Source organism: Egretta garzetta, unplaced genomic scaffold (genome assembly GCF_000687185.1).
Source record: "Egretta garzetta isolate BGI_Z169 unplaced genomic scaffold, ASM68718v1 scaffold1113, whole genome shotgun sequence".
Lineage (NCBI taxonomy): Eukaryota > Metazoa > Chordata > Aves > Pelecaniformes > Ardeidae > Egretta > Egretta garzetta.
In genome coordinates, this window is record NW_009259228.1 from 8210 (window position 1) to 22218 (window position 14009).

General features: G+C 51.4%; 1 protein-coding gene across 1 annotated transcript; it reads right to left on the minus strand.

The window, feature by feature from the left end:
- Positions 1 to 6: 6 nt before the first annotated feature.
- On the minus strand, positions 7 to 11284 carry HRAS (HRas proto-oncogene, GTPase). The gene is made up of 5 exons (XM_035891423.1): positions 11005 to 11284; positions 5941 to 6119; positions 3433 to 3592; positions 2590 to 2714; positions 7 to 475 (listed from the first exon to the last, which is right to left on the minus strand). Exons 1-4 carry the CDS (start codon positions 11113 to 11115, stop codon positions 2595 to 2597), a joined length of 570 nt encoding a protein of 189 aa, XP_035747316.1. The 5' UTR covers positions 11116 to 11284; the 3' UTR covers positions 7 to 475; positions 2590 to 2594.
- Between the last annotated feature and the right edge of the window lie 2725 nt (positions 11285 to 14009).

Below are 14009 nucleotides of genomic sequence, written 5' to 3' on the forward strand. Positions count from 1 at the left end.
GATCCCCTTCGCAGTCTCCAGCATGCCCTTGGTCCATGGAGAGCAAACCTCAGCACCCTTCCCTCCCCGCCATCCCCACCAGCGATCCTCCCAGAGCACCAGCAGCAGCAGCCTCTGGCAGGAGGAGACAGCCATCAAGACGGTTTGTTGAGACCATCAAATAATAATTTACTGTGATTCAATCTGTGGCTTTGTACAGTTGCCGGGGTGGGAGGAGGCCAAAGGAGGAGGGGATGGGGAAAGAAAAAAAAAAAAAAAAAAAAGAAAAAAAAAAGAAAAAAGTTGTTTGCCGCAGGCTTGGGTGAAGTGCGAGATAGTCCTTGGAGGGGCTCATGCTCCCCCCGTCCTCTTCCTCCTCCTCCTCCTCTCCCCCTCCCCCTATACTCCTCCCCTGAATCCGTTTGCTTCTTCCTTCGCTTCACCCCTTTCCTTGCGCTCTGCACAGTGGAACCTCTCCAAGACACCATCCAGTCGGCTGAAACCAGAAGAGGACACTCGTTAGCACCCATTCGTCATCAGAACCAGCAGGGGCTGTTTCTATTACCCACCCCTCACATTTTGGGATGACCCTGCTAGTGCCCACAGAAAACAAAGGGCTTGGAGCTCTGGACCTGGCTCAGCAAAGCATCCCACATGTGCTGAAGGGAACAAGCAAATGATCCGTAGAGTGATGGGTGAGCCTTGGGTGTCTCACCAGACCTTCTGCCTCTGTCCAAACCTCGTTGTGGGAAGGGGCACTGTTTGCTCAGATCTTTCTCCCTCCTCCAGGGACGATGGGAACCACAAAGTGATTCCAGGGCAAATGCAGCCAAATCTCCCTGGCTCCCTGGCCGCACACCCACCCTTCTCCTCCCAAAAACCCAGCATGTCCTTGCCTTGCTTCCCCTTTCGTGCCCTTATGTTCCTCCCTCTCTGCTCTTGGCCACTGCAGCTAGAATAAGCTGGGATGTCTGGTTTCCAGTTTCTGCCCGAGCAGAAAAAGATGTGGGCAACTCACAGGGCATGCTCTCTTAACAAAGGGGAGTGTTTCCAAGAGACTCCTTCTCACCCCTTCTCGCCTCTCTTTTTGAAGGCACTGCCTATGCCGGTGCTGACCACCGGGCTGTGACAGGGACCGTGCTCCTGGCAGTCGGCGTAGGGGAGCAGCAGCGTCCGCCGAGCCCGAGCTGTGAGCCAGAGCAGGAAACGAGCCCCGAGCTCACATCCCCATCCGGAGGAAACGCTTCTGAACATCTGGAGGACCTGAACATCTGGAAAACCTCCCTTAGCAGCGGTTAAATGTGCTGGGCACAGCATTCAGCTCAGCCCCCAGGAGACCTCACGCACCTCAGCTGGGAGTGGAGGGGTGGGGTTCTTGGGTGGTTTTTTTGCTTGTAAGAAGCAAATGCTGCCAGGCTTTTTATTATTATTATTATTATTATTTTCCCAGGGAAGAGCTCTGCTGTGCTCACGGCCTTTGGTTCAAAAAGCGATGGAAGAAAAACAGCTGCCCACCTCCACCTTCAGCAAGACCCTCTCAGCACCATCTCTGGACATGACACGCTTCTCTTTTGGACTCCAGCAGTTGTATGAAGAGGTGAAGGGCCAGTCCGGGTGCTTGGGAAACTCCCCAAAAGGCATTAAGAGCAACGTTCATGCAGGGTTTTCCCCCCACACCCTGGTCCCAGATGCCCTTAGATGTGCATCTTATCCCCAGTTGCCCCTCTCTCCACTTCTGCCACAGGAGCTGGTTACACAGCCAGATGTTCCCAGCCGTTTGGCTTAAGGCCACCCAGCTCACACAGGGACAATGATGGGAGCTCGCCCTCGCTACTATCCAGCAGGATTGCGATGATTTAAATAAAATCATTAAAAAAAAAAAAACCAAGAAAAAAAGAAAGAAAAACAGGCAAGTGGACACGGACAATCCGAAAAACACTGTTTCTGGCTCCAACACGCGCAATTTATAAAAGCAAAACAGCCCCCTTATGGCTAATTCTCCACACTGCATCAGTTCCAAATATCCTAGGGGATATATCTAATGGGGAAAACTCTTCCGAGGAACACAGGACTTTCACAGTGAGAAAGGCCTGCTCTGAAGCTTTAGGACAAGGCAATTTTCACGAATGCATTAGGAGGCAATGCGCCCACCCACCTCTTCACCTGAGCTCTTCTAGGGCCAGTCTGGTGAAGGCGCAGCAAGGCGCACTCCGTCACCACCAGTTTAACGCCTCTTTCAGAGGGGCAGCATGGGAAGGAGCTTCCCCGGGGGAAGCACAACAAAACATGTATTTTTTTTTTTTATTCAGCTCTGTAGAATTCTGTTCCACAAAATGAAGGGGGAAAAATAAACAACCCGTTCCTCCTACACACTTCCTCAGGAAACTGGGAATTTTGACTTACCTATGTTTTGACGGAAAAATGGTATTTCAGTCAAAAAGGTGTTTCATTAAAAAATACCCATTGCTGAAATTGTTTCTGCTGCATTTGTTTGCAGACGAGCGCATCTGCAGTCACCTCCCACCCGGCTTCCAATATACCCCCGCTGTACCCCACCTCCTGCTTCCAATATAACCCCCCTGCACCCCATCTCCTGCTTCCAAAACTCACCATAGTCACGATATCACACATTTACAGTTCATGCAGCCGGGGCCACTCTCATCCGGGGGATTCAGCTTGCGCAGCTTGTGCTGACGGATCTCCCGCACCAAGGTGTAGAAGGCATCTTCAACGCCCTGGACGAAAAGCATTGCTTGAAGCAGCTGCCCGCTTCGAGAGGGGACAATGGAGAGAAGAGAGGGCTCTGCTCCCCAGCTAGGTGTCCCTAGCACTGTCTTCCAGCAGTGCAGATTGCAGAGTTAAAGGCACGAAACCAAGCTGGGAAGACTTAACAGGGATCTTGTGGCCCCTGAACAGAGAGCAAGATTGAGCAACCATAAGGCCAAGGAGCTCTTAAGTCCTTGAGATTCATCAGCTTTCAGCAGCCTGAATGGGGTCTACCAACCCAAGAGAAAAGCTACCACTAGACCACTGAAGATATCAGCTGCTCCATTTTCACCTTTGTGCCCTGGGAGCCCCTCATGATCCTTTCAGCACTGGTATATTCTGCCTGTAGGTCTGCCAAAATAGACCATGGATGAGGTTAGCCAAGTCCCCTGAGCTTAGCTGACCTGCACTGACTATGGGGGTTATTCCAGAGCCTTGGAGAACGCCCTGGAGTGCATCTTCCCTTCGCTGCTGCCAGAGCATGAATTATACACTTCTCCAGACTGGAGGTCAAGCCCCGACAGGGGAGGGAATGTCCTGATGGAGCATTTAGCCTTGAGGAAGCAACTAACACTGGCCCTTGCACCCATCTGTCTGCAAGGTAGTGTCTGTCTGCCTGTTCCTGCCTCTCCAGGACAGCACTGAAGAGAAGAAAAAAGAAGATTTTGTTTAAAACCCTCCTCCTACCTGTCTGGTTTTGGCAGATGTTTCTATGTAGGGGATCCCATAACTCCGGGCCAGGTCCTGCGCTTGCCGGGTCTCCACTGTCCGGGCTGGTAGGTCACATTTATTTCCCACCAGCACCATGGGAACATCGTCTGAGTCTTTCACCCTCTTGATCTGCTCCCTGCAAGAGTAAGAGGTGCCAAAGTGAAGGGAGAGCAGGGGGCAACTCCAGGACACTCCCCACCAACTTCTTCGCCAAGAATTAACACATACGCTTCATTCCTGCCAGGTTCCTTCTGTTGGGCTTTCAAGAGAATGTAAGTGACCATGGCACGTAAGTAAGTAAACAGCAAAATAGCTAGGGCACTTTTGGAAATGAAAACTAAACATACTTCTGCTCTTTGATTTCTATTTGAATTCTATGAGTCTATGATTCTTAAATGCAACTGTTCACAAAACACAACTTGAAACTACGACAATCTATGTTAAGACATGAGCTTAAGATAGTTTAAGCTAAAGAAAAATGAATACTCAAGCAGTTACCTGTGTTATTTCCAACATTTTAGATCAAGTAATCCCCCTGAATGGGAAAAAAAGAAACCAAAAACCAAACAACCACCTGCAACCAGAACTTGCTGAGCTGATAAGCCAGCTTTTGGCAGCCATGACCTTTTCTGCAGATGCACAGGCAGTATTTGCTCCCTTTCAGTTTAGTTCAGGTCACTCAAAGTTGAGAAACCAACTGGGAAGTAAAAAAAGCTGTAATGCTCACTTCTTCTTTCCGACCTCGGATTTAAAAGTAGGTGGGCGAGGATGAGATCTAACGCTTCTAAAAAAAAAAAAAATCTTAAAGGCCATTATGACCGCAAACAATCCATTGAATTCCCTCCTGATAGCTAATAACTTCCTTTGCTTAGTAAATCATTTAACTTCAGATGCAAAACAGCCTTTTTTTTCCATGCTCATGCATCCAGAGCATTTAACATGGTTTTATTTAACTAATAAAAGCATTACTTAAAATGCTGATTTCTGCACTTTAATTGAATTCGAATTTCCACCTAAAAGTAACTGGACATGTATCACACACAAAACCCCCAATCATCTTTTTTTAATGTAGTGGAACATAGAAATGAAGTCTGACTATATGGATGAGATGCCATAAAGCCACTTAAATGTTCCATGTAACATCCTGATCAGCAAATGCAAGTACTAAATTTAGTGCACGGGCTACACTTAGCTGAAAAGAGATACCTCCTAATGATTACTAACCAGGGACAGCCAGGGTTTCTCTGGGGAATATTCTTTTAAAAGTGCAAACACAAAGAGCACAGGCGAAACGAGATGAAAGACAGTGATTTACATCATGATTAAAACCAGGGCCTGAAATCGAGCCATCCTGCGAGTGATTCACAGGCACCAGCCTCGGCACAAGGATGAATGCTGCCGAATCCCTCAGGTGCTTTAGGAAAATCCCATCCTTTGTCCTCCAGTTCAGCTAAAACAAGCCAAATTAGTCCAACCATATAGTTATTATGCTGAACACGCCTGCTAGCCAAAGACTAAGACATCTCAAGAGCTTGGAGCAGCGCCTCTGACTATGGAGCAAGGAGGGGCTGTGCCTGTGCTCGGAGCTACAGGATTATTGGGGAGCCAGGTTTATGACGAGGACTGGGGCACACAGCCCCTTGGTGGGCAGTGGGCAGAGCGGGGACAGGCAGAGCCATCTCTGGCATCCTCTGCAAGCGCCCCCCATCATAGCCAAGCCTCAAAAAAAGGCAGAAAGCAGAGATCGCTCCCTAAGCAAGCATCAGGGTAACCAGGAAAGAGTCCCACTGCATTTATACAATCTCCCTGGCCCTCCAGCTCTCTGGTGGTGGCAGCAGAGCGGAGAAGTGGGATGGGTAACCTGGGTGCAGCCAAAGCAGGACCACGCCAGGATGGGGCCCCGGCTCTGCCGCTGCCCCCAGTACATACTCTTGGGCAAGGCATCTGGTTGGGCTCTGACTCTCCTCCTGCTCCGACTTTGCCCTGGTTGAAGCTGAGCTCCAACGGGCCAAGGCTGCCTCTCCCCACATGTGTGCAGCCCGCAGACCACAGCCTCGACACAGGGGTTGCCAGCAGGGGAGGCAGCCCTCCCGGCCCTTCCCAGCCTCCTCTCCCAGCTCCCAAGCCCAGCAGAAGTCGCTGAGATCGATTACGCTAACAAAGCAATTCCATTAATTAGGAGGGAAGGGAGGGGGTCATAGAGGATCAGCTCTCTCTTTAGTCACCATAAACACTTAAACATTACATTACCGAGTCCCCAAAGGCCACAAGCAATCCCTTCGGATGGGTTTTATCGGAGTCACCGACATTAGCCGTCTGCTCCGTCTCTTCCCTGGGGAATGGCCACTTGAGCTAATTGTCTTTGCTGGCGGCCAGTGCTTCCACCGCAGGGCCTGATCTAAAAGGGAGGGCAGGAGGGTGCAGCAGCGAGGCCTCCCCCTTTGCCCAGGGCAAGAGGGAAGGGGCCCTTCCCAGGCTACCGACCTGTACTGGTGAATATCTTCAAAGGACTTGGTGTTGTTGATGGCGAAGACGCAGAGGAATCCTTCCCCCGTTCTCATGTACTGGTCTCTCATGGCACTGTACTCCTCTTGCCCTGCAGTATCCAAGATGTCTAACAAGCATGTCTCTCCATCAATGACGACTTGCTTTCTGTAGGAATCCTGCAGGCCGGGAGAGGGAGAGAAAGGGAGGAAGACACTTCAAGGGAGGGCTTGGGTCTGGCCAAGCGAAAAGATGCAACAAGTGCATCCCTGGGAAGATGCCGGGTCATGCTCTGCCTGGGTTTAGCTCCCATTAAATAGCTGACTCAATCAGTTTCAAAAATGGGAGGGAAAGAAAAAAGAAAAAAAGAGAAAAAAAAAAAAAAAGAAAAAAAAAAAAAAAGAAAAAAAAAAAAAAAGAAAAAAAAAAAAAAAGAAAAAAAAAAAAAAAGAAAAAAAAAAAAAAAGAAAAAAAAAAAAAAAGAAAAAAAAAAAAAAAGAAAAAAAAAAAAAAAGAAAAAAAAAAAAAAAGAAAAAAAAAAAAAAAGAAAAAGGGAGCAGCTGAGCAGGTTTGCCCTTCTCTGGGAGAGCCACAGAGAAGATAGCCCCTGGCTTGCTCTCCCCATTCCCAGCCCTGCCCCTGGCAGACCAGAGGCAGCTTTGTCTCTACCATACCCACACAGCCCTCAACAACTATTTTCCTAAGCTTTATTTAGTTCCTGCTAATCCCTTCTGCTGCCGCCCTGCCTGGGTGCTGGAAGGGGACAGACACCCAGGAAAGGTGGCTCCAGCCAGCCAGGGCTTCCAGCCACCATCTGTGATCTGCAGGGCTGGAAGGGGTTTAAGATCACCTGTGAATCCAGCACCTCTAACACAGCTCAGCTGAGGCACCAGAGGTGATATGCCACCAGTAAGGCTGTAAACTGGGCTTGAAGGTAAAACTCCTCTTCAAACATGAGGGGAAAAAAAAAAACCCCAAACCCAAACCATCACACTCTGAGGAGGGTGTTTCCCACAACCAGGCTGTGCCCAGGGGGCTCCAGGAGAGGTAAGCACTATCCAGGCAGATCCTTTGAAGTTGGAGTTTTTCCCTGCAGCAGAGGCAATTGCAACTTATCGCAGACGTGAGAAGGCCTGGAAATCACCCAGGGCATCCCTCAAAAGGTTTCATTTTCAAGGCAGGCTGCTCAAAGCACCACTCCTCCCCACCATGCCTCTCCTCCATGCCTGGTCTCATCATCAGGGATGCTGCAAGGGCAGCCCCCCGCATGGAGGAACAGCCTCCTCGCTCCCCGACAGCCGTCCCACAGCATCCTCGCCTCTCAGCAAGAGAAGTAAGCCAAAACCAAGGGTATAGAAAAGCTGCAAGTCAGCAATATGAGCATGACAGTGCTTTGCAGCCACTCCAGAGGCCATGGCTGCAGTTTAAAATTAATTCAAACGTCTGCTGCTCTTCCAACGACGACAACAATGTTATCAGATGAGCTTTGCAGGTCCGCAGACAAACAGCCGACGCAGCAAAGGTCACCAACAGGACCATCAGCGGCACGGAAAGGGAATGGGGACAATGTGGCCCTCCCACCCTTTGGTTCGTTACTACAACAACATCATTTACTGGGGCTAATTAAAGTCTTTCCTCACCTTGTGGAGAGTGCCACAAAATCAGAGGAGATTGCTCCGCCACAACCGCCTTGGCCGTGTCTTCCCAAAAAGGGGACTGCTGACCCACTGGGAATAAGTGCAGAGTGACGGGCTGGCTTCCAGCCAACTGCTCTGAAGGCAACTGGCAGGCTGCCCTGCAGGGATGCGTTCCCATTTCTCCTAAGTAACTTATCTGGAGCCTCCTCGGTGCAAGGCAGAAGAGCGCTGGTTCTACCTCTGGGGTCCCAGTACCTGGAAGGGACCGGCAAAGGGGACCCCAGCACCTGCCCTGCCCAACAGAGCATCCTCCCACCCCCGAGCCCTGGCTTGTGTCCAGGGGAACCGACTATCAGCACGTGTGTTCGCAATTAATTGCCAAGTCCCCAGTTACCCGAGGTCTCGCCAGCAGCCAGCACGCCTACAAAGAAGCCATCCCACACCTCAGCTCAGGTCAGCAACAGGCTGCCCACAAGGCCAGCCAGCTTGCTCACGGAACAGAAGCATTAACAGTCTCGCAGAGGATGCTTTGCAGCCCGCTCCCCAAAGGAAGGGGACAAAGCTCTCCCCACCACCCTTGCTTTGTGTCCAGCTTCATCCAACCCCACCCCAGGATGCTCAGGATGGTGGCTCAGCCATCCCTGCCATGCTGCCAAGTGACCTGGCTGCCACCGCAGGGGTAGCTGCCCCCAGCCCACATGCCCAGCCACTGTCACCCCACAGCCTCGAAGCCCCTCTGCAGCCCCCCCATATCCTACCCCACCTTCTTGCACAAGGGGAAGCGGCCAGACCCAGCTGTGAAGTGCCAGGTGGCAGAAACAACCTCCGCCTGGGGTTCAGACTCCGGATCCCAGACAGATGCTGGGAGCACCCCAGGTGTGCCGGGGGACCAGGCCAAGAGGTCCATTTGTTAAATACTACAGTCAGGATATGACCAGAGGCTTGGAAAACCTGTTATGAGGTGACTGCTAAAAGCTGGAAGGCGAACCGAAGAATTTCTCAACACAGAACTCTTTACTCCATCCCCACTTAGGCACCACGGGACACTGCCAGCAGCATAAATTTCCTTGGTGCCTTGGCCCTCCTGTTCCCAAAATAAAGGTCTTAAGACTCCTCGGCAGCCCAGGAACAGGCGTACGAGCACGTGCTGTGGTGAGCTGGCTGGCGTAGAGTTACAAAGCCAGACATTCCCACTAGTGAGTCGGGAGGGGAGCAGGCACTCCATCGGGGTCTCTGCCTCAAACTCACTTCTCCACCCCTCCTGCCCTGGCGAGCATCTTCTCAGTGCCCCCAGGCCCGCTTGCACCCCTCTTTGCAGCAGCACAGCCTGCGCTCCATTCATTTAAGCAACGGGTAAAGCCTTTGCTCTGTGCACGTATACTCTGGGTTGGTTTTTTTTTTCCCCCCTTTTATCCTGCTCATTTCAGCATCGCTGCGCTGTTTGCTAGCTGGCTGAACAGAGTCAGCTCCTGGGCACGATCCAAAGCAGCTTAGTCATAGGAGTGTGGTTAGGTGGTCACATTCAGACGGCTGGCAGGTAACTCCGTGCATCTTCAATCCCCGTAAAATGAAGCATAATTAAAAGTCACCCTGGAATGACTGAGATGGCTGGGGCGGGGGGGACATGACCAAGGGAGCTGCAAAGGCATCAGGGCTGGTGGGACCTGCAGGTGGAAAAGCAGCAGGGGCGAGAGGGATGAAGAGCAGCTTGTGGCTGCTTTAGGAAGAAAAGAGGAGGAGAAGAGCTGAGTGGGGCTGGGGGGAACAGAGGAGGAGAGCAGGCGTCTCCCAGGGCACAGCAGGAGCAAGCAGGGTGAGGAGGGTGTGCTGGGAAATGCCATGCAAGGTTTACATTCCCCGCTGCCTGTTTACATGGAGAAAATTTCCTGCAGGGTACATACAGGGAGGGCAGGCAGCTGGAGACAAAAAAACCCCAGGATGCCAAAACCCAAAACACTACTGGATCAGAGCTGCCTCTGCTCACCCTAAGGTCCAAGGGAGGACCCATCCATGCAGATGTCTCCCCCAGGGAGGTTGCTTTCCATCAGCAGCTCTTTTGCTGAAAACAATCTGGAATGGGTTTCTAAGAAAAGCATATGATGCTGCTGGTGACGATGCTGCTGGTGACAGGCACACGAGAGGAGAGGAGTTGGGGAAGAAGGCAACTGCATCCATCAGCAAGGTGCAGCACCAAGACTCGGGAGCCCTTAAATTAAATTCCAGTCTCTGCTGCGGACTTTCTAGGCGACCTTGGCCAAATGATGTAATAGCACGTGCTTTTAAGTGCTTTCTCTCCTTCCTGTCTGTAGAAATGTAAGATTATTTCTGCCTTTCTACCAAGCCTTGTGTTACTTGTTTATTTAAGTTGTGAGCCCTTCGGGGTGGGGACTACACATACAACACCTACCAGAATAGATTTCTGATCCCAGCTGGGGCCTTTTAGCCATGATGATGATAATAATAATAACTGCAGCAACCACAGCTGCATTTATACACATCTGGTAGAGAATCCCTTAGGAATGCAGACAGGGAGGTTATTGTCCAAGAGGCATGACAAAGCTGTAATTTGCCTTCCCAGGGTGGACTTGCTCCTCGTGCAGAGCAGCAGCTGCTGCCTACATCTCCCCTGAAAGAAGGTGTAAGTCATGCAGGGGGTAATTAGCATCTCGCTAGCAACAGTGAAAGCAGTCAGAGAACGGAATATATTCTTAAGAAGTAAAAAATAGTGTAACGCATATTGAAGACGAGACACACACCCCCCTGCACAGCCTAGAGGAGCACAGGGTCCCTGCCTGCTTCTCCAGGCAGGGTGCTGAGCTAGACGAGCCAGTGCTATCATCCATCCCAACTACGAGACCTACACGGCAATCTTTAAATCCTCACAATGGGGCAGAGGAAAACACCCTGGGAACAACCGTTCAGCTGCTCGGCACGTCTTGCTCAAACTGCAGGACGTCCGTAATCCCACCAAGCTCTGATAAAATCCATTTCATCAGTAAATCTCAAAACAACCTGCACAAGAAGGCAATATATTTACTCTGCTTTCACAGGAGGAGAAATGGAAGCGCAGGCACAAAATGGCTCTTCAATCCCAAACCTTTAACCCCTCCCTACGCTGTTGTCTCATCAGAAAGGAGGACTTTTGCGCTGCCTCTCGGCCCCTGCCCGGCTCTGCCCACTTCTGCTGCCTCCCTCGCCGTCTCTCGTCAGCAGACACCGCTGTCCTTCTGCAGGAGGCACGAGTCGGTCGCTGTGACCTCCGAACACGCACGTAGTGACTCAGAATAGCTCTGCGAAGCAGAGGAACACCCCTGCTCAAGTTCAGACTTGAGACCAAGCCGAGCACACTCTGGGCTGCAGACAAGGTAGAGAAGAGCAAGAGGAAAATGGGCAGATGGACAGACCCCATATGCCCAGAGCCACTTACCTCTATCGTGGGGTCATACTCATCAACAAAATGGTTCTGAATGAGCTGTATTGTCAAAGCACTCTTCCCGACACCACCAGCTCCCACCACCACCAGCTTATATTCGGTCATCTTCCAGCCAACCCCAGCTCAGGAATTCCAGGAGCACCACCACCTGCAAAGAGAAACACGTCCGCCGCATTAGGAGAGGGGTGTCCCTCCCCGTCACCACTTGCTCTGCAGCAGGGCTGAGCGGTCAGCCCCTCCTTTTCCGTCAGGAAAGGTGGAAATCTGCAAAGCACAGCCTCATTCCTCAGGTACCGAGCATTCCCAGTGTTCCCTGCACATCCCAGGAGCACTCAAATGCCGCGAGGTCGACACCGAGGTCTGGGATCTGGCGCGTTGTAACACAGAGACACCAAATTCTGCAAGGCAGAGGTGAAGGGACGCACCCCTCAAGGTTTTAATGGTCTTTTAAGTTGCTTGACTTCAGTAGGGATTGAGGATGGGACAAGGTAAACCCACTTCACTCCTATTCCGGATGGCAAAGAGCCACCCCTCAGGGTGAAAACCAACAAGCAACCATCAGGGATGCACCATGCTTTTCATGTAGCTTTATGAAATCATCCATGAAATTGCCACCGCAGGGCATTCTGCTCCAGGACCACCCTGGTCTCTCATCTCAAGCTCGCAGACACACGACGCAGGCGAGCCTGGCCTGCACGTGGGGAGATGGTGGGATGGCCCATGTTCCTCAATGGTCAAGGACTTTCTTACCTTCTTCCCACCCAGCAAGTGACTGCCCTGGGAACCTAGCCAGCAAAAGTTACACTCATTTCAGTCTGTCACCCCGTCCTGTGCCTCCAGGATCCACTGTCTGTCTTTTGCTTTTGTGGTCTAGTGCTCTGGGGTCTCAAACATGAGATAGCCTCACCTAAAAGCACGAAACTTGGCCTAGAAGTACAGCGCAGAATGGCAGCATCCAGAGCTCATTAACTTAATAATCCCCACTAGTAATGAGGGTTACTTTAAAATGGGCAAAATAATCCATCAAACTGAATACAAGACCATGTTTACCCTGTGATAATGCTGCAATCCTTCAGCCTGATGGGCTGGATGCAAATTTTACTCATTCCCTGAGCAAACCTCAAGAGGTAAGGGGGTGTTACTGATAAGGAAACAGAGGTTCAGGCTGCGTAAATCAACAGCCCGCCCTGAAGTAACCACTTTAAGATGTCTGGTTTTCCACAAGTGCTCAGCACTGTCTCCAATTTGCCTCATCTCAAGCTGGCAATCCAAAATCATCAGATAGATTTTAAAGCCTTGGCCAACATTTTGGATATCAATGCCCACAGGAGCAGGGAAGAAGCCCCAGACCGCCCCAGATATGCTGTTAGCTCCATGTTTTCACCCTCAAGGCTGCATTAAACATCAAACCACAGGGCAGGTTTGAGACAGTGGCACATCCACACCCTCTGCCCGTCCTCTGGCTAACAATGCCTCCCACCGTGCTGGCCATTGCAAGAGGGAGGAGGACCGTGGAAGGGGCACCCCTGCGGTAAAGCTGGCATGTCCTGCTGGGGAGCAAGAGATGCTATCATGAATGGTGCTAATTGGGGATGATGATTAGGGTCAGGACAAGCAAACCACATTTCTGCAGCACCATGTACTTGCCAAGGTCCTTCAGCAAGAGAAAATGTATCTCCCCCACCTCCTCCCTTAAATTTCTGCTCCAACTCCACCGAGAAAGAGAAACTTTAACTCAGAAGATTACAAAACCCCAAAGGTTTAAGTAGAAATCCACCCTCATTGGACTGCAACTCCTGCCCACTGAAAGTCACCCCAGGGTCAGATACTTGTCCACAGCCGTCATCTGCAAGCTCTGGGGAAGCCACCGGCTAGTGAGAAGATGAGCACATGGTTCCCCTGGCCGGTCGCCATTCGATGCAGCCTCCAACACCATTGCACGGGGATTAGAGCCACCCCCCCACACAGTTAATTCAATCCACCCACCTCCCTGGGCTCGCCAGCCCCGTTCCTGAAACCCTGGAAGCTGGTACAAACTGTGCCGGCAAAGGCTACTCTAGACCCAGCCTTCACCCGAGGCATTTGCTCACGCAGCAAAGATCTAATGGAAAGGAGGCCAGAACTTTCTGCTTTCAATCCCCACCTGAATGCAACCCTAAACCACTCAGACAGCTCAATCACCCACTTGAGCTGGGAGCAGACAGACGCAACCGCCTCTTGCCAAAGCCCTTTTCAGAGCTGCTGTCTCGTAATGGGAAGGCAAACAAAGCTCATGCCCTTCTCAGCATCCAGGATCCTGAAGAAGGGCAAGGGAGGGGGTGCAAAAGAGCAAGCGCAGCACAAAGACGATGCCAAGCAGCACCTCTGGTTGTGTTCCAAGTGAAGAACCTCTGTTCTGAAGCTGAAGGTCATTAATTGTGGTGGAAAAGTGGTGATGGTGGGGGAAATGACCGCCCAAAGTGGAAGGCACTGCTTGGCCTGTCCCTTCAGAAGCCCCCCAGCCCACATAGCCACACCAGCCTCCCGGTCCACACTGCAGCAGGAGGTGAGGGCCGAGGTGGTCACCCGCAGCAGCTTAAGGGTCTTCCCCTGCTCCGGACCCCAGCTGAGCTCTGCTGTGCAGTGGAGAGGCAACCACACAGCAGAAAGCCCTGCACATCACCACCCCAGCCCAGAGCTTTGAGCTCTGGCTCCTCCAGAGAAACAGAAGAGCCAAGCCTCCCTGCTCTGCACCTGCCCAAAAGGTAGGGGAAACGAGGGGGGTGAAAAAGCTATTGCTCCCCACCCCTCATGGCCAGCACACGGATGATTTACATACAAGGACTCTGTAACATAGGTGTTACCTAGAAGGTGATGGTGCCTTGATGAACTCTTCACCACTCCACACACCATCCTCACCCCAGCAACGGCAGGAGAAATTCTGCAGCTTGCAGAGGATGGGGAGTCCAACCCCCCACATGCAAGTGCTACGGGAGAGGGAACCTGGCCCAAAGGCTGTG

What these genes read in the sequence shown, in the direction of transcription:
- HRAS (XM_035891423.1), bottom strand. Translation starts at nt 11,115, where the DNA reads ATGACCGAATATAAGCTGGTGGTGGTGGGAGCTGGTGGTGTCGGGAAG. An exon ending in GAAGATATTCACCAGTACAG is followed by an intron (nt 3,593 to 5,940) that starts GTCGGTAGCCTG and finishes TTACTCTTGCAG; the next exon opens with GGAGCAGATCAAGAGGGTGA. An exon ending in CATCTGCCAAAACCAGACAG is followed by an intron (nt 2,715 to 3,432) that starts GTAGGAGGAGGG and finishes CTTTTCGTCCAG; the next exon opens with GGCGTTGAAGATGCCTTCTA.